The sequence below is a fragment of the Pteropus medius genome, unplaced genomic scaffold (assembly GCF_902729225.1).
Source record: "Pteropus medius unplaced genomic scaffold, Ma_sr-lr_union100, whole genome shotgun sequence".
NCBI classification, from domain to species: domain Eukaryota; kingdom Metazoa; phylum Chordata; class Mammalia; order Chiroptera; family Pteropodidae; genus Pteropus; species Pteropus medius.
This window is the reverse complement of record NW_024349799.1, coordinates 14,124,806-14,140,939: the sequence shown is the minus strand read 5'-3', so window position 1 is coordinate 14,140,939 and position 16,134 is coordinate 14,124,806. Positions and strand designations below refer to the sequence as shown.

The 16,134-nt window shown below is 37.8% G+C and overlaps 1 protein-coding gene across 2 annotated transcripts in view; it reads left to right on the top strand.

The window, feature by feature from the left end:
* Positions 1 to 7,792: 7,792 nt before the first annotated feature.
* BLMH (bleomycin hydrolase) overlaps positions 7,793 to 16,134 on the top strand; it is a 41,281-nt gene continuing 32,939 nt past the window's right edge. Inside the window, exons 1-6 of one of the 2 annotated variants that reach the window (XM_039886211.1) lie at positions 7,793 to 8,013; positions 8,344 to 8,541; positions 11,317 to 11,426; positions 11,998 to 12,139; positions 12,728 to 12,816; positions 14,146 to 14,238. In XM_039886211.1, the coding sequence (XP_039742145.1) occupies positions 8,001 to 8,013; positions 8,344 to 8,541; positions 11,317 to 11,426; positions 11,998 to 12,139; positions 12,728 to 12,816; positions 14,146 to 14,238 (645 nt within the window). In that variant the 5' untranslated portion in view covers positions 7,793 to 8,000. Of the gene's footprint in view, positions 8,014 to 8,340; positions 8,542 to 11,316; positions 11,427 to 11,997; positions 12,140 to 12,727; positions 12,817 to 14,145; positions 14,239 to 16,134 lie in introns of both variants that reach the window. The other variant, XM_039886210.1, reaches the window with a different exon arrangement.

The window sequence follows — 16,134 nt, the reverse complement described above, 5'->3', positions numbered from 1 at the left end:
CTAAGTATTTTATTTTTCTGATCCTGCATGTTAACCTTATTTCTGAGATTTTTATGCTTCATCTCAAGACAAGTCTCTGAAAAGAGGACAAGAATGCTGTAATTATTATATTTAAATATTTGCTTCAGATACTAAAGATCAGTAGCTCATCAACAAAAGAATTCTTTTAAAAAGCTATGGATTTGTTTATAGCAGTCGAAGCAAAGCCAGTCTAACAGCACTCTTGAAAGAAAACCAGGAACTTTGGTCTCCAATGGTATTTAATTATTATTTCCTCTCAGATCCAATTTCTCCTTTTTTTATCTCTATCATTTTCTCTTCCATTTGCTTTTCTTTTCATTTTATCTTCATTTTGATCTTTCTGTATTTCCACAAAATTTAGGTTCTGGTGATCATTTTATAAAAATGATTAGTACAAAGAGAAGACTTTTCAGAGTAGTCCAATCAGGACTTCCTTGTGGCCAGAGTCTTATACAGCATTATATCAGTATCTAATTTTGTTGTTCACAGGGATCTTCATTTCTCCCTGGAAAAACTAAAGAAAAATGGAAAAATGCATATTTTAGAATAAGGTCACAACCCCTCAGTGAACACAGTTGGCCCTCCATGTTTGGCCCCTGTCCTCTCTCCCTTTAGTGCAGCTATGCTTAATGCCTTCAATTCCCAAAGACTTGCTATCTTAAGTCTTTGCATGAACTATTCATTACCTCCAACTAGAATGCCTGTCCTTGGTCATTATCATTTAACAACTCTTAATTGTCCCAAACTCAAATATCTGTCATCTTTTCCAAGAAGCTCTCCTTAGACCCCTCAGTCTGACTTAGATAACCCCTCTTTCATGCTCCACATTATGCTGTGCAAACCTCTACCAAAGTATGATGTTTAGGGTTATGATTAAGGTTAAGATGATTCACTTCTAAAATATATGCCATATGCATCCACCTCTTTTCATCACCACTACTGCCTTCTTGATCCAGGTCACCATTTACCCTTGGCCTAGATAAAATATAGTCTCCTAAAAGTCTCCTGCTTATGTTCCTATCTCTCTTCAATCCATCATTTACACTGCAGCTGGAGTGATTTAAAAAAAAAAAACAAACTTCATAGATACAGAAATATAGTGTATAAAATTAGGTATAGTGAATAAAATAAACACCCATGTTCCTTACCACCGTCTAAGAAATAAAATATTGTCAATACCTCAATACCTTTGAAGCTGTCTGTGTCTCTTTTCCAAAGATGAACGCTATCTTGAATTGTTTGAAGATACATACGGGCATGGTAAAAGAAATATTAAAAAATTTTAAAAATTTTCTTTTACCATGCCCGTATGTATCTCCAAACAATACATTGTTCAATTTTGCTTGTTTTTGAACTTTAAAAAAATGGCTGCATGCCATTTCCTGTGCAATTTGCTTTGAGCACTCAACATTACATTTCTGAAATTCAGCCAGGTTGATTTCCACTTCTTTGTAGTATCGCATTACATGAATATGTCACAATTCATGCAAATTCCTGTTGATAAACTATCGAATTTTTTCCAGGTTCTATGCAATCACCAACAATGCTAACATAAACAGTCTTGACTATGACTCCTAGTGCACGTATGCAAGAATTTCTCTAGGGCAGGGCTGTCCAACAGAACAGACTGATGATGAAAGTGTTCTATATCTGTGATGTTCAATATGGTAGCTACATGTAGTTATTGAGTACTTTGTGACTACTACAATCGAGACAGTAAATTTTTTATTTTATTTCATTTTAATTAATTTAAATATAAATAGCTACAAGTGGCTATTTATATAGAGAATATATACCCAGGAGTAAAGTTACTGGCTTATAGAGTATGTACATCTTCAGTTTTACAGAACATTGACAATTGTCTTCCAAAGTGGTAATATTAATTTATACTCCCACAAACAGTATTTAAGAATTATCGATAGTACTTTTTAATATCTGCCTTTAAAACTTTTGCCTATCTAACTATAAAGTGGCATCTTACAATTTTATTTTGCGTTTCTGTCGTTACTATTTATTTGCCAGTCATGCTTCCTTTTTTTGTGAAATGCCTATTTAGGTCTTTTTCCCATTTTTCTGTTGGGTTGTTTGTCCTTTTCTTATTTATATTTAGGAATTCTTTATATTTTTTAATGTTAATTTTTCTAATTAAATATGCTGCAAATATTTTTGGTGTATCCTTAAAAACATATATCAGATCATGTCCCTTCATTCTTTCCCATTGACCTTGGAATAAAATCTAAACTTCTTACCATGGTGTAGTGAACATTATGGTTGACTCCCAACATCCATCCCACAACCCTCACCACCCCGTATGTACACTCGGGAGAAGAAACGCAGTTTGGGGAATTGACTACTGTAGCAGGGATAGGCCTGGCTGATATAAGGGTAATTCCATTATCCTTGCCAATGATTGGTTTAAGAAAAGGCACATGACCTCGTTTAGACAATAAAGTTCAGAGAGAAATCTGCTGAAAGCTTTTGGGAAACATGGTCTTCACTTTTTGGAGGAAGTAAAAAAAGCCAGACGTTTTTCCATTGGACCTGAAGGAGAAGGAGGAAGCCTGAGGAGAATGAATCCAAGGATGGTGCTATTACTGTGGGTGGCAGATCCCAGTGCTCTAAAGAAGCTGGGTTCTTTATGACTTCTTTAAGCATCGCTTGTTCCCATCCTTGGGCCCTTGCACTTGCTTTCCCTTCTTGCAATTTTATCCCACTGTTACTTATATGGTCAAATCTTTATTGCTATTCAGTCTCAGCCCAATGGTTACCTCCTAAGAGGGGCTTTTGATACCACCACTATCCCTGGCCAGTCCCTATCATGTCATGCTGTTTTATTTTTTATACCACTACTGAAATTATTTGCATATATTTGTTTATTATCTGTCTCTCTCACTGGAACATAAGCACCAGAAGGACAGGAACCTTGTCTGTCTGGCTTTCTTCTGTATTTCTATATCTAATACAGTGTCTAGCCCATGGTAAGTGCTCACTAAATTTTTTTTTGCATTAATTTAAAAAAATAGTGATTAATTTTGTTTTTTATTTTCCCCACTGGATTAAAGCTTCTTGAGGTCAGGGACCGATGTCATTCATTTTTGTATTTCAAGTGCCTAGCACAGTTGCTGTTCAATAAGCTGTTAAATAAATGAATGAAAGAGAAAGACAGGAAGAGAGAAATATGAAATATTTGGGAAAAATATAATACCACTTATTGCTTTTATGGGCAATATCACTTGAAGAAGATTCTCTCCCATTTCTCTCACTGCCTACAAGAAGATTTTGTGGATATAGTAATAGCCCCGTGACTAAAGAATGTACGCCCTTCAAAGAACTTCACAAGTTGGCTATAAACCATCTTTTCCACTTCGTTTCTCACTTCTCATACATCTTCTTTTTCCCTACCATTTACTCTATACTCTCGCCACATCAAGTTCTAGTGCAGTTGAATTTTATGCAAGGGATACATTCCTGAAACCTTCACATAAAATTAAAACATCTATAATTCAAGATTATTTAGTAATAGTATTTAGAAAGACGATTTAGTGATAAATGTAAATTTATTGAAGGGAAGAAACTATTTTATCAGCTAAAATGTCTCCGCCATGTGGCAAGAGCTTAAAGTTTCTAATTCACTGAGCTAACCACCAGCTTTGAAAGTATGCAGTTCCTGACAAATGTTAAACATTGTGAAGGCTTCACATTGCTTCAAATTTTGTGCACATAATAAGGTGTTATTAATAGTTTATAATTAACGATTTCAAATTTGCATAATTCAAATACTCACGAAACTTGACCAGACTTTCTCATCATTCCTCAATCATTCTTAAGCCCACTCATGCCTCTTTACCTTTGTAGAGGAAACATCCTCTGCCTGGCATGCTCTTTGAATTGTTAGCAACTAGAACAGCGAGTAGTAGAAATGTCATATCTAGAGGTAAGAATAATATTGTTGGTATAACAATGTCCTTCCAGAACATTGGAAAATTTTTTTTTTAAAAAAAACATACATAATTTACAATGAAAGTAAAATACGTTGAAACACTTAAAATCTGAATCTGAAGTTCACTGAGCAGAGGGAGATAAGGGTTGGATTAAGCCCTCATGGAGTATAGGAATGGCAGGGAAGGTAGAAATCCTAAAGCTGCCAGTTACCTATACTCAGACAGGTATATTCCACATTCTGGAGGAAAGTTATAGTGAAGGCATATAAGCTTTTTCGGGCTCAGAAAGTCCCAGGATCCAGTATCATAGAATTGCAGAATATTTGTGTTAGACTCTAGTCCAAACTTCCATCCAACGTAAAAATCTGGTCTTTTCCATCAAAATAGAAGCATTTGGCCAACACGTGGTAAAGACTTGTGGACGGCAAAGGAGGCAGGGTCACAGGATGGAGAATTTGCCTTGAGACTATCCTCGTTTACTTTAACCGAGGTGGGGGGTAGGGGAGTCCCATGGAAGCAGTAAGCAGAAGGCTTATCTGCAATGGCAGGCAATGCCACTTTACAAGACTTAGAAAATTTTTTTTTCTAATATTGTAGATTTCATACTAGAATTCTGTTTCTGGTTGCTTTCTTTCATGAGGTGTCACAGGACCTAAAAACATCTCCTTTGGATAGAGTTAAAGGGGTAGATACTAAGAATTCTATTCTTGGGGAAATGTCTTTGTGGGTGGGTCATATGGGGTGGACCCACTGGGAAACCAGTTTTCTTCTGCACCTCTTTTCTGTGCCCACACAGAAAAGAGTGCATGGGTGTGTGTTGCTGGGTGGAAAACTGGTACGAAGGGTGCCACCCTAACAATGAGGGCAAGCAGGAGAACCGGCAAAATGATGATGATAGGAATCTCTGAGCATGGGGCGGGAAAATGTCATCATTGGCTTGAAAGGGTGGCAGTAGCTGTAAAACTGGTCCCCTCCACTTCCCCAGTGATTCCATCCCTCTTTTTTTTCTGGGTTCTTATTCTACCAATTGTACACTCTCTGGCATATATTTAATTCTGGTTTCTGCTTTTCATCTTCTAGGCCCCAAAGAGTTTCCTGTATTTTTTCTTCCCTCTCAACTTACTACAATGTGGCTTCTGCCCACGCTGCTCTTTCACTGAAGCTGCCCTTCTAAGGTCCTTTTCACCCAGTGTGCCAAACTCAATCTTACCTTTCCGAAGCTTTCATTCCCATTCACCAACTTCTCCTTCTCTTCCTGGGATTCTAGGACATAACTCTCGAGGCCTTCTCCTACCTTCTGACTGCTCTGTCTTTTTCTGCTCGTTCCTTTGCTTTCACTCACTCTTTAAATGTTATTGTTTCCAGAGCTAATGATACCCCCATGTAGCATCTTTGTAAGCAGTAGTAAAAGGTGCACCATACTCTGACTTAGTACGGTCCTGGACCAGAGTACATGGCTTAGCAATCAGAGCTTGAACTGGACTTCAAGCCCATCCACCCCACTCAGCCTGCTACCCTCATGTCGTGAACACCCTGTACAATTGCATGCTGCCACCCAGGGTGCAATTCTCGGTCCTCATCAATTTTTTGCTTTATTATTTCCCTTCACAAACTTGTTGCCTTCATTGTTCTAAGACTGATATGTTCTACTTAATCTCTAGACATCTTTTCATCTGCCTCCTGGACTTTTCTTCCTAGGTGTCCTGTGGGTACCCCAAACTTGCCAAGTCCAAAACTGAATTCATTATTTGCTCACTCACACACTCCCAAATATATCTATTTTTCTATAGTCCCTCTCTTGGCTGATGACACCACCGTCCAGCCTCCCATTCAAATGAAAACTTCCAGATTATCTGTTTTATATTCCTTATACATCTATTAGAATTATCTGCATTTATTTGTTTATCTGTCTCTCCCATTAGAACGTAAGCACCAGGGCGGCAGGAAATTTGTCTTTCTACAATTTAAGGCTTTTGTCATCTCCCAAAGGAACTACTAGTTAGAATAGTCTAGTTTCCCTATCTCCAGAATCTCTGCCCTCCAAATCACCCTCTCCACTGCTACTGAGTTTCTTTCTTTACACAGAACTGAATATATTACTCCTTCATTTAAAAACCTATTTTGGCTTCTAATTAACCGTAGGATAAAGTCCAGATGCTCAGGTACGACATATAAAACCCATCATATCCTGATTCAAACCTACTTTTCTAGTTCTACACCTTGCCCCAGATCTCAACACCTTCCTTGCTCTTAACCACATCAAACTATGATGCACAGTTTTTTGAACATGATTTTACCTCATGCTTTGACTTCTCCGTGCCTTTGCTGGTGCCTTGCATGCCCTTCTTCTGCTTTTTTTTTTTCTCTTTGCCTTGTACAACTCAATCCCCATCCACTCTTTAAAATTGTGCTTACTTGTCACTTTTTTTTTCCCCCAGGCACCTCTGGCCCTAATTAACAGCTCTCTCCTTCCTGTTTCTACAGTATTATTTTGCATTTTTCCTACTACCTTGTGAGTTTCTTAAGGGCAAAATTAAGCTTTGTTAGTCTCCATATTATCAGCAACTTGCCCAAGGTACATGGTAGATAGTGAGTTGAGTTTGGCAGGATGCTTGAACATCATATTGTGAGAGGACCAATGATTTCTTTCAGCATAATTTTCAGCCTGTTCTTTTTTTTTAGACAGTGGAAGAATCTCAGAATAGGAGATAGGTGTTATGTCATATCCTCAAACTTTTGCTGGGTCTCTCTAGGGACATAGAGATTGATTTCTCAAATGACTGATCGGTGTCTTGATTTTTCTAGATATTAGAGTTCCTTGGAACCAGTGATGACTTTCAAGCTAAGACCTAGATTCTAGGTTCCACAGAAGACTCACTGTTGTGAGCAGCAGAGTCAGGGTTTTCAATGGTAAGGCAGGTATATTTTTATTTATCACCTGTGTTTCCCATCCCAACATCTTATCAAGGGTGAGATTTCACAACACAAAAAACAATATAGAAGTACTTCACAATCTCAAAACTTTGGAAAACCGTTGTGTTATCTTGACAGCAGGGATGGATGGGGAGTCATTTGCAGATTTTGTAGAAAGTCTGGCAAAACAGCATTGATGTTTAAGACTGACCTCTGTCATTCCCCTTAGTTAACCCCACAGTACATGTTGGGCTAGGTAGAAGACACAGACTTCATGAAGCCTAGAATGGATAGTTTTCTTGAAATGAGCAGATGCATATTTGTAGAACGTGGTAGTAGCTTCTGAGTGGCTGAGAAAGAGCTTAGTACCAATTTCCTCTCAAATTCAAGAACTTAGTTCTGACTAGAATCCAAGCAACAAGTTGCTGTTGAAAATGCAGTGATTGGTCAGCTAAGGCTGCCCACAGAAAGAGCCTTTGGGTACATTTTTTGTGATGAGTCAACTCATCCTAAGCCTTGTGCTTTTATGTGAGGCCCCTTGGCTCCGCCCTACCGCCTAGAGCCCCCTTTTGTCTTCTGAAAAGGCTTAATGGGGTCAATTCCCCAATGCTAGAGTCTTCGGGCTCTGGGCCCAGCATGGAGCCCCTCAGGTTCTCCCAGCGTAGCAGGCCTATTCCCAGTAGGGCGCCCCGGTGGCTAGGAAGCAGGATCACTGCTGGCTGAAGGCGCTGGCGCCACCCGGGAGGACTGTGGGCAGCCGGGCGAGGGAGCGAGGGCCAGAGCAGTCTCGGAAGCCGCCCGGGGCGGCGACGCGAGCAGGACAAAGCACGTCAGCGAGCCGGCCCCCGTCAGCCCTCCTCCGGGCGGGGCCAGCCCCACTCCGGGCGGGGCCAGCCCCTCCGGCGCTGATTTAGCAACGCGAGGGTGGGAGTTTTGTCCCTCCACGGACCCCGTTTATCTCGGTCTCCGCGCTCCGCCGCCACCGTCCCCTTTCCTCTTTCCGGCGCTCCGGGTGCGAGGGGCAGGTCGGGACGCGCAGGCAGCCAGCCGGTGTGGGTGTGCAACCTCGGCACTCGCCTGAGGACCGCGAAAACTACCGTTTCCCCGCGGGGCATCGTGGTCGCCATGAACTTAGCAGGTGAGGCGCCGTTCTTCCCCTCCGGGTCTTTGTGGGGTGTTCTCTAGGGGCTCAGCTGGGCCCCTGAAGCCGGCGGCGGGGAAGGGCCGGAGCTAAGGGCCGGAGCTAGGACAAGGAGGGGGGGATGGCGGGGATGGAGCTTTCTGGGCAGGCCGGAGCGGCAGGGAGGGAGGCAGCATCTTGGGGAAGGACGTCGGTAAAGGGCTTCTCCACTGCGGGGATTAACTCAGGTTGCTCTTACAAAGTTAAGAACCAGGATGTGGGAGTCCCGAATCAGCCCTCTTCAGTCTCTTTTTGGTGTTATAATAATCCCGTTTGGTCTTCCAGCAGGACTGAATTCGGAGAAGGTAGCTGCTTTGATTCAGAGACTGAATTCCGACCCCCAGTTCGTACTTGCCCAGAATGTCGGGACCACCCATGACCTGCTGGACATGTGTCTGAAGAGGGCCACGGTACAGGGTGCTCAGCATGTGTTCCAGCACGTCGTGTCTCAGGAAGGCAAGCCAGTCACCAACCAGAAGAGTTCAGGTGAGATCTTAAAACTCATTGCACACTTTACTTGACCTTCCTGACTGCGTCCCATTTTAATTATGGTATTACGGAGCAGAGGTCTGTATTGAAAGAACTGGTAGTACATTCCTAGAGAACAGGCACAGATAAAGGCAAGTTCAAGAACATTTCTTTGTAACTTGTTTCCGTGCTCTATGGCTTGTTAGTATATTCGATTTGAGCATTAAAATGAGAAGTCCATGGTCATCTGTTTGGATGTAATTCACTATATTCTATACTGAAGTTATGTGGTTGCAGCCCTATATCAGAGATATATGCTTTTGGTACAAAACAGCCCATGCAAAAATGTTCATGCCCTCGAAGACCACCCCCCCAATTGCCCTGAAGGTCATATACACATGTATGAAATGGAAAATACACAATTTAATCCCATCAACATGTCATCAAATGTTATTTTTAAATATGCTTTTTGGTTGCAACTTTGCCAAATGTGCTAATGGGTCAGTTCCCACAAATAGAGCAGTTTGCAATACAGAAAAGTACTCAGTTCTCATGCCTTACTGGTCAAGAGCTCTCGTTTTGCTATCTGCTGTCTGGCACCACTGTTAGAGAAACAGCTACAGTGAAGGATCGGTTATCCAGGAATCTCAGTAAGGAGGACATTCTCACAACAAGTACTAAAGGGACTTTTTAAAGTCTGCATTTAAAAACAACTCCCAGTCTGTTTATATAGACAGAAAGCATATCAGCGGTTGCTTAGAGCCAGTCAGAATTTAGCATAGCTATATTTTATTGTATGTAAATTATACCTCAGTAAAGTTGACTTTTAAATTTTAAAGAAAAAAATCATGACCTTGCAATAATTGTTTTGCTATAGTAGAAAGTGCTTGTGTGGTGTGGACTGTCAAGTCACAAATTGTACAGATAGTAATGTCACAGTGGTCCTACGCAGTTTAGATTGCAGTGACCTCTTAGGGAAAAGCCTGAAAATGTTCATTTGGAAGGGAACAGGTCTTATGTGTTTTGTCGTGTCACTTTTGTTTTAAAAAGATACAAATAGCACAAGTTATGTAATTTATTTTCATTCAGTTTTTACATTAATAGTTCATATAGATTCCATCTAATGGGAAATAATATAGTGGATATGAGAGAGGTACCCACGGTAAAGATGAGCTATACTAAGTCAATAGTGACTTTCAAAGAACACTATAGTTACTTATTTTTAATTGTTTCTTTTTCTCATTATAAAGTTACTGTTGTTCAATGAAGAATATTTGCAAAATACTGACAAGTAAATTTTTTTTGTCAGGTCTTTATTCTATGTGTGCGTGTGTTAAATATGGGATACCTTACGTGTACCTACCTTTTTCAGTTACCTGTAAATTTTGAATATATTTTCATAGAAGTAAAAAAGTTATGCCCAAATAAAAGTCAAGTTTTTCACCCTCTGAATTTTCCTTCAGAAAAGATTTACTCTATATTTGAAACCTTATTAAGACTCTCATAATGAGCACTCTCGCTTTATTTATTTTGAAGTATAGTTTGGCAAAGACATTACTCTGAAATGACCTTAATCATTGTTAATTTGGGATATGTATAGAGATCAATTGATTGAATCAGTTTTTTGAAAAGGCAAAAAGTTTGAACAAAGTATATTCCTAGGACATGACCTCACATGGAAATGTTGGCTATCATTGTAACTAGGCCTCCTAACAATCACTTAAGTCAGTATAGGAAATGGCGACATTGCAGAGTTTGTGATTATCCACCTACAAGACAAAGAATGTGATTATATAGTTGAGGCGTGGCATAAAGTGTTCAAGGACAGCATCATGCATTGATTCAAAACATCATTGTAATTCAGACATACTTGATGCAAGAAAGATGAGTTCTGATTGAAAGGGTGGATCTAATCATGGCAAAGGCACTGATGCCAAGATGCATGTGAAGAATATGAATGACTTTGAAAATGACATGTGAAAATGGAAAAAACAGTGCTTCTACATCAATCTATTATGTTAACATGACTTAAAATATCTATATATTTAAATTACTAACTTAAATATTATAGGCGATAGTTACTATTTCATTTGTACTTTAAGTGTTTATGTAATCCAGTTAAACAACTTTTAAAAACTTTTTCATTGGGAGAACGGGGAATGGCTTATGTTAGAGTCACTTTATAGTAAAGCATATACTATATATTGTAGATTAAAGGGCAGGAACTTTTCACACCTTTTCCCACATATTGGCAAATTGCCCTCAGATATTTAATACCTGTTTAGATCCCTGTCCAGAGTGTATTGTAATGTTATTTCCCCAGTATTGGACATTATCGATTAAAAAATGTTTCCCCACTTAACAGGTGTCTTATGATGAACTTAACAATTTTTCTTTTTGCCATTTGTATCTTTTTCAGTCTTTACCCATTCATGATCTCTGCTCATGTTTTTCTAGCAGCATTTCTAAATGTAATTTTCTTAGGTGATTCGTAATGGATTCTTTTGTGATATGTAAAGAGATTTTTTTTTTGGTATGTTAAGGATATTAAACCTTTACACATATATATGTGTGTAGAAAAATATATATATATATATATACACACACACATATATATATTGCAAATAGTAATTACTATTTTTCTTGTTTTGTGGTTTGTTTTTAATCTTTCTCTTTCTGATTTAGTCTTATATTGTTCAAGATCTTGTCTTAGGTTCATCGTTGGGAAATATAGTTGGAACAATGTAATCTACATGAACACTCATAATTTATCGGTTTGCTTTCTTGTTTCAGGGCGATGTTGGATCTTTTCATGTCTGAACGTTATGAGACTTCCGTTCATGAAAAAATTAAATATCGAAGAATTTGAGTTTAGTCAATCTTACCTCTTTTTCTGGGACAAGGTATGGGACTGATCTTGAAAGATTCTTTTTGTTTCAATATCAACCTTGATAGAGACTTTCTCTTCACTTCTTCCTTTTCCAGTTGTAGTCTGCCTTTCATTATAAATGTGACACCATTAATTTGATTTCCAAAGTATCAAAAGTTGACTGTTTTCAAAGGCAGAATTGCTTTTGATTGGTAGGTGGCTACTTTTTGCAATGAAATAATAAGTCTACGGACTCACCCTACTGCTTCCTTGTTTCTTTCTTATTTAAAACTTTTTATTTTGTTTTCAACAATTTTTCCTTTTAGCATATTTATTTAGGTTATTTGGTCTTAATTACCAACTTTAGTTTAAAAATACCTACTATGTATACTTGAAACTAATATAATGTTATATCAGTAATACTTCAATTTAAAAAAGCCCCCCAAAACCCCACGTAAAACTAATATGTCAGTTATACTCAAATTGAATAAAAACAACCTGCTGGGTTGGGTCTACAGTAGTTCCAAGACTTCTGTTCTGTTGATAATGCAAATAAAGGTATTAGTCTCTTTTCCTTTAATTTTATTTAACTTTTCTTACTCTAGGTTGAACGCTGTTATTTCTTCTTAAATGCTTTTGTGGACACAGCCCAGAAAAAGGAGCCTGAAGATGGCAGGCTGGTACAGTATTTGCTTACAAATCCTGCAAATGATGGTGGACAATGGGATATGCTTGTCAATATTATTGGTAAGAGCCTTTCTCTAATAGAAATAAAACTCAGCATGATCAAGCAACACTCTTTAGTTAGGCATAGGCCATTTTTTTGGTGGCTATGTACAGAGTAGAATTGGTCTCCCAGAATGGTATATAGTTAGCTTTAAGAACTTTATCTCACACTGTCACCTACAAAGTACCTTTCTTAAATGAGAGATAAGGAGATACTATGAAGGGTGGGTTGGAGAAGTAAAGGTTGCATTAACTAGAGCTTTTTTCCTATGAAAGAGCTTATCTCTTGTCCATTGATATAATCAAACACATTGAAACTGCAACTGTTTGAAAATGTCCTTTCTATAAAGGGTTGTCTTTTGGAAAAACCTGATTATTTCTGAGCACTTTACAAAGTATGAAAGCTAAAAGAACAGAATTAATTCTAAGATAGATGGATAAATATGCAGATTAACCTGTTTAATAATATAAAGCATAAGATTGTTAAGTTTTCTGAATTAAACCAGCAAAATATGGCCTATTTCTTAAAGTCATAGCTACTTTTGCCAAGGTTTCTAATGCTGGAGTATACTTTTACCTTATTGAACACTAAAATTTGTTTTCTTTTAGAAAAATATGGTGTTATCCCTAAGAAGTGCTTCCCTGAATCTCATACAACAGAAGCAACCAGAAGGATGAATGATATTCTGAATCACAAGGTACAACATATGGAACAGGATGGGATAGAATTTAGTGTACTTTATCTTAAAATTCCTAACTGATTTTCTAAGGGGATTCTTGGACATTTCAGTGTACACAGTCTGTGTACAAGATAGCTACCCCAGTGTCTCTAAGAGGCAATGGAGCTACGTATTACCTTTAAAAATAATTGAGATTAGGGTGTTTTTTTTTTTTCTTTTTAAAAATCTTCCACTTTTATTTCTATTGATTTCAATGTTTTCTTATTTGTACTCAAGAAAGTAAGTCCTACATTCAATTAATATGGGCCAGAAGTACACTGGGTCCTGTGCTTGTCACTTCAATCTAGTGGAGATTGGCTGGGACAGCTTTATGTACTAGTAAAACCAAAAAGAACTATTTGTGAGACTTCCTTAAAGAGGATGCTGAGTTCGGAGGCTTCCCCAAACCACATCAGTGTAGTTTATTCACACATTAAAGACTCGATGTGGTCACTGAACTGATTTTTATTGCTTCATTTATCTTAGTAAATCATTCTCTCTTGTCTGTGTAACCCATTTTCCAAGGAGGATTGTAAATCCTTTGGAGATGCTTCTCTGCCAGCCAGACATCTTTTTTGAGAACTCGAAGTTGCTAGAACCTGCTGTCCTGATCTATGAGGCTAAAATTGGATTTGTCATTCTTGGGAGAAAGATTGCATTTTAAAATAAACTGTAGATGTGTTTCCCCATATTAGAAGTAGATTATTTCCCAACCAGGAAATGCGGGGGAGAGATTATTATCAATCTAAAAGATCACTGGGTACATTTCAGATGGGAGCAAGATCCTCTTTAGCACCATGGTTAGATTTGAAACTCACCTTTATCTTAGGTATATCTCAAAATTGAAAACAACAAAGATGAAATTATATTGGGGGTTGACATAGCCATGGTCACAATAATATGGCAGAGAAATAGAGTCAGTAAAATTCTAAATAAAAATCTATTAGAATGATTTAATGGCATAATCATCTTAAGTTTCTTGCTTTTTCTTAGGGTCATGGGCATTATGGAATTAGATGTTTTCCTCATAGCCAGGCATGTACTGTCACAGAGAGTACCATCTGTTATAGAGCAGGAGCTATTTGTCTAATATTTTGGGGAAATAATCCATGTGTTTTCATTTTTATGGAAAGTGACTTTAGCTATGCGTTTAAGTGGACTGGGTGGGGAAAAACACATTTGCTTTTATGAACTTTGCCTTAGATCTTGGCTGAGTAACACTTCAAAATAGAACTAATGTTGGTCTGTTAGCTCATTTACAGTTGAATTTGGGTAAATATTGGAGTGCCGAATAACTTTCTGTCATAGATGAGAGAGTTCTGTATACGACTACGGAACCTGGTACACAGTGGAGCAACCAAAGGAGAAATCTCAGCCACACAGGATGCCATGATGGAGGAGGTAATAACAATTTTTTGGATTTTTTTGTGACTCTTCTAAAGAACTCTCAAAATATTCCTATCCATTAAATTGATTAGGAAGCATAGTCATTGCAGTAACTGCTGAATTCAAAATTTCTTATTTGACAGCTGTAAAAACTGAAGTATAAACTTTGCATTTTAGTATGGGACTTGAATGTACTTCCATCATCTAATTCCTGATTTAGTAGTATAATTCATAAATATTGAATACTTTCTGTGAGTTTGGCACTAGGGATTACAAAGATGAGAAAGACAATGTTTACTCTTAAGAAGCTCAATCTCTTGGGGAAAAGAAACTCGTGAATAATTATAATAAATCCTGTGCTAGAGATGTGTAAAAAAGGATTTGGTAGTCATAGAGGAGGGAGTGACTAATACAGTGAGTTGAAGGTTTCATAGGGAAGGTATTTAAACCAGCTCTCAAAAGTTCAGTAGGACTTTACTAGATGGTTAATAAGGACCATTCTAGACAAAAGGAATTGCATGAACAAAGGCGGAATCCTCAGGGAATACCGTAGCTGAAACATAAATGTTGTGAGTGTGACTGGTAGCAAATTAAGCTAGAAAGGAGGAGTCGTGAGGGATCTCAGGAGATTCCAGGACTTTTGGCTTTATTCTGTAGGAATAAAGATGGGAAATTATTGATGGTTATATCAGATAAAATAATATATGTGTACTAATGTATTGCTGGTTGTATCAGAAAACATTTTGGAAAACCTAAAAAGCATTAAACTTATGTAAGGTTAGGTAATATTATCAAGGAAGTTAAGAATATTTTTTAATACCATCCATAATCCAGATGAATATGCATAAATCTCTGAAATTACTTTGAGAAAAGAACAAACATTTCCCTCTTTCACCTAGTGGACTATTTACTAAGAATCACTAACAATTTTCTTTCAAGATTGTGTGGAATTTAAAATGACCTAAATATTTTACTGCAATAGACAACACATGTTTTCCTTTGTATTTTAGAGAGGGAGTATAGTGTATTTGAGTGCATGGTCTCTGATGCCAGTCTAAATTCTGATCATCCCATTACTTAACAGCCTTGTGACCTAGGACAAGTTCCTTAATCTCTCAAGTCTCAGTTTATTCAAGTGTAACATGTCTAGCCCAGTGGTTAACAGAATAACTATTTCTTAAATATTTGTCGAATGGATGAATGCAGAGGTTTCATTTTGCCAAGTGCATTTAAATTATCTCGTACTTAAACCTTTCTTCTTAAATGTTCCTATTTAAGAGAGGCATCTGGGTATAGTAGAAAAAAATAAGCTTTGAAGTTAGGCACGGGTTTCAATTCTGGCTCTATCGCTTAACAGCTCTGATTTTACATTAGATACTTATCTGAGATTCAGTTTGGGTTTTGAAATATATTTCTCATTGGATTTTTATGGGGCTCAAATAAAGAATTAAATATAAGAATGCAAGGCACAGTGCCTGTCACATAGCAGTTGTTCAGTAAATGTTCTCTTTCCTTCCTGCTTGGAATGATTTCTCTTGTTGAAGCCATATCTCTTGCATAATTTGCTTTCATTTATGATTATAGTAAGATGGTGGGGATATAGTAAGGATGAAGCTTCTGTAAAGTTATGGAAAATGACTCAGATAATACTTCTAGCAGATTTTAAGCATCATGTGGGCTTTTGATATTTGCTTTAACAATCTTTTAAAGGATGTGTCTCTTTTAAAGGATGTATCTAAGATCCACTCCTGACCATAGGGTTGGCTGATAAGAGTTAGGGCAGATATGTTTTATATCTTTCTTCCCCTACCCTTACCTTGAAAAAATAGTAAGACATCATCATACCAAGTCCTGAGGATGGATGTTTTATAGTGTTATTTACTTAATGATTCTGCCTAAACTGTTGACTAC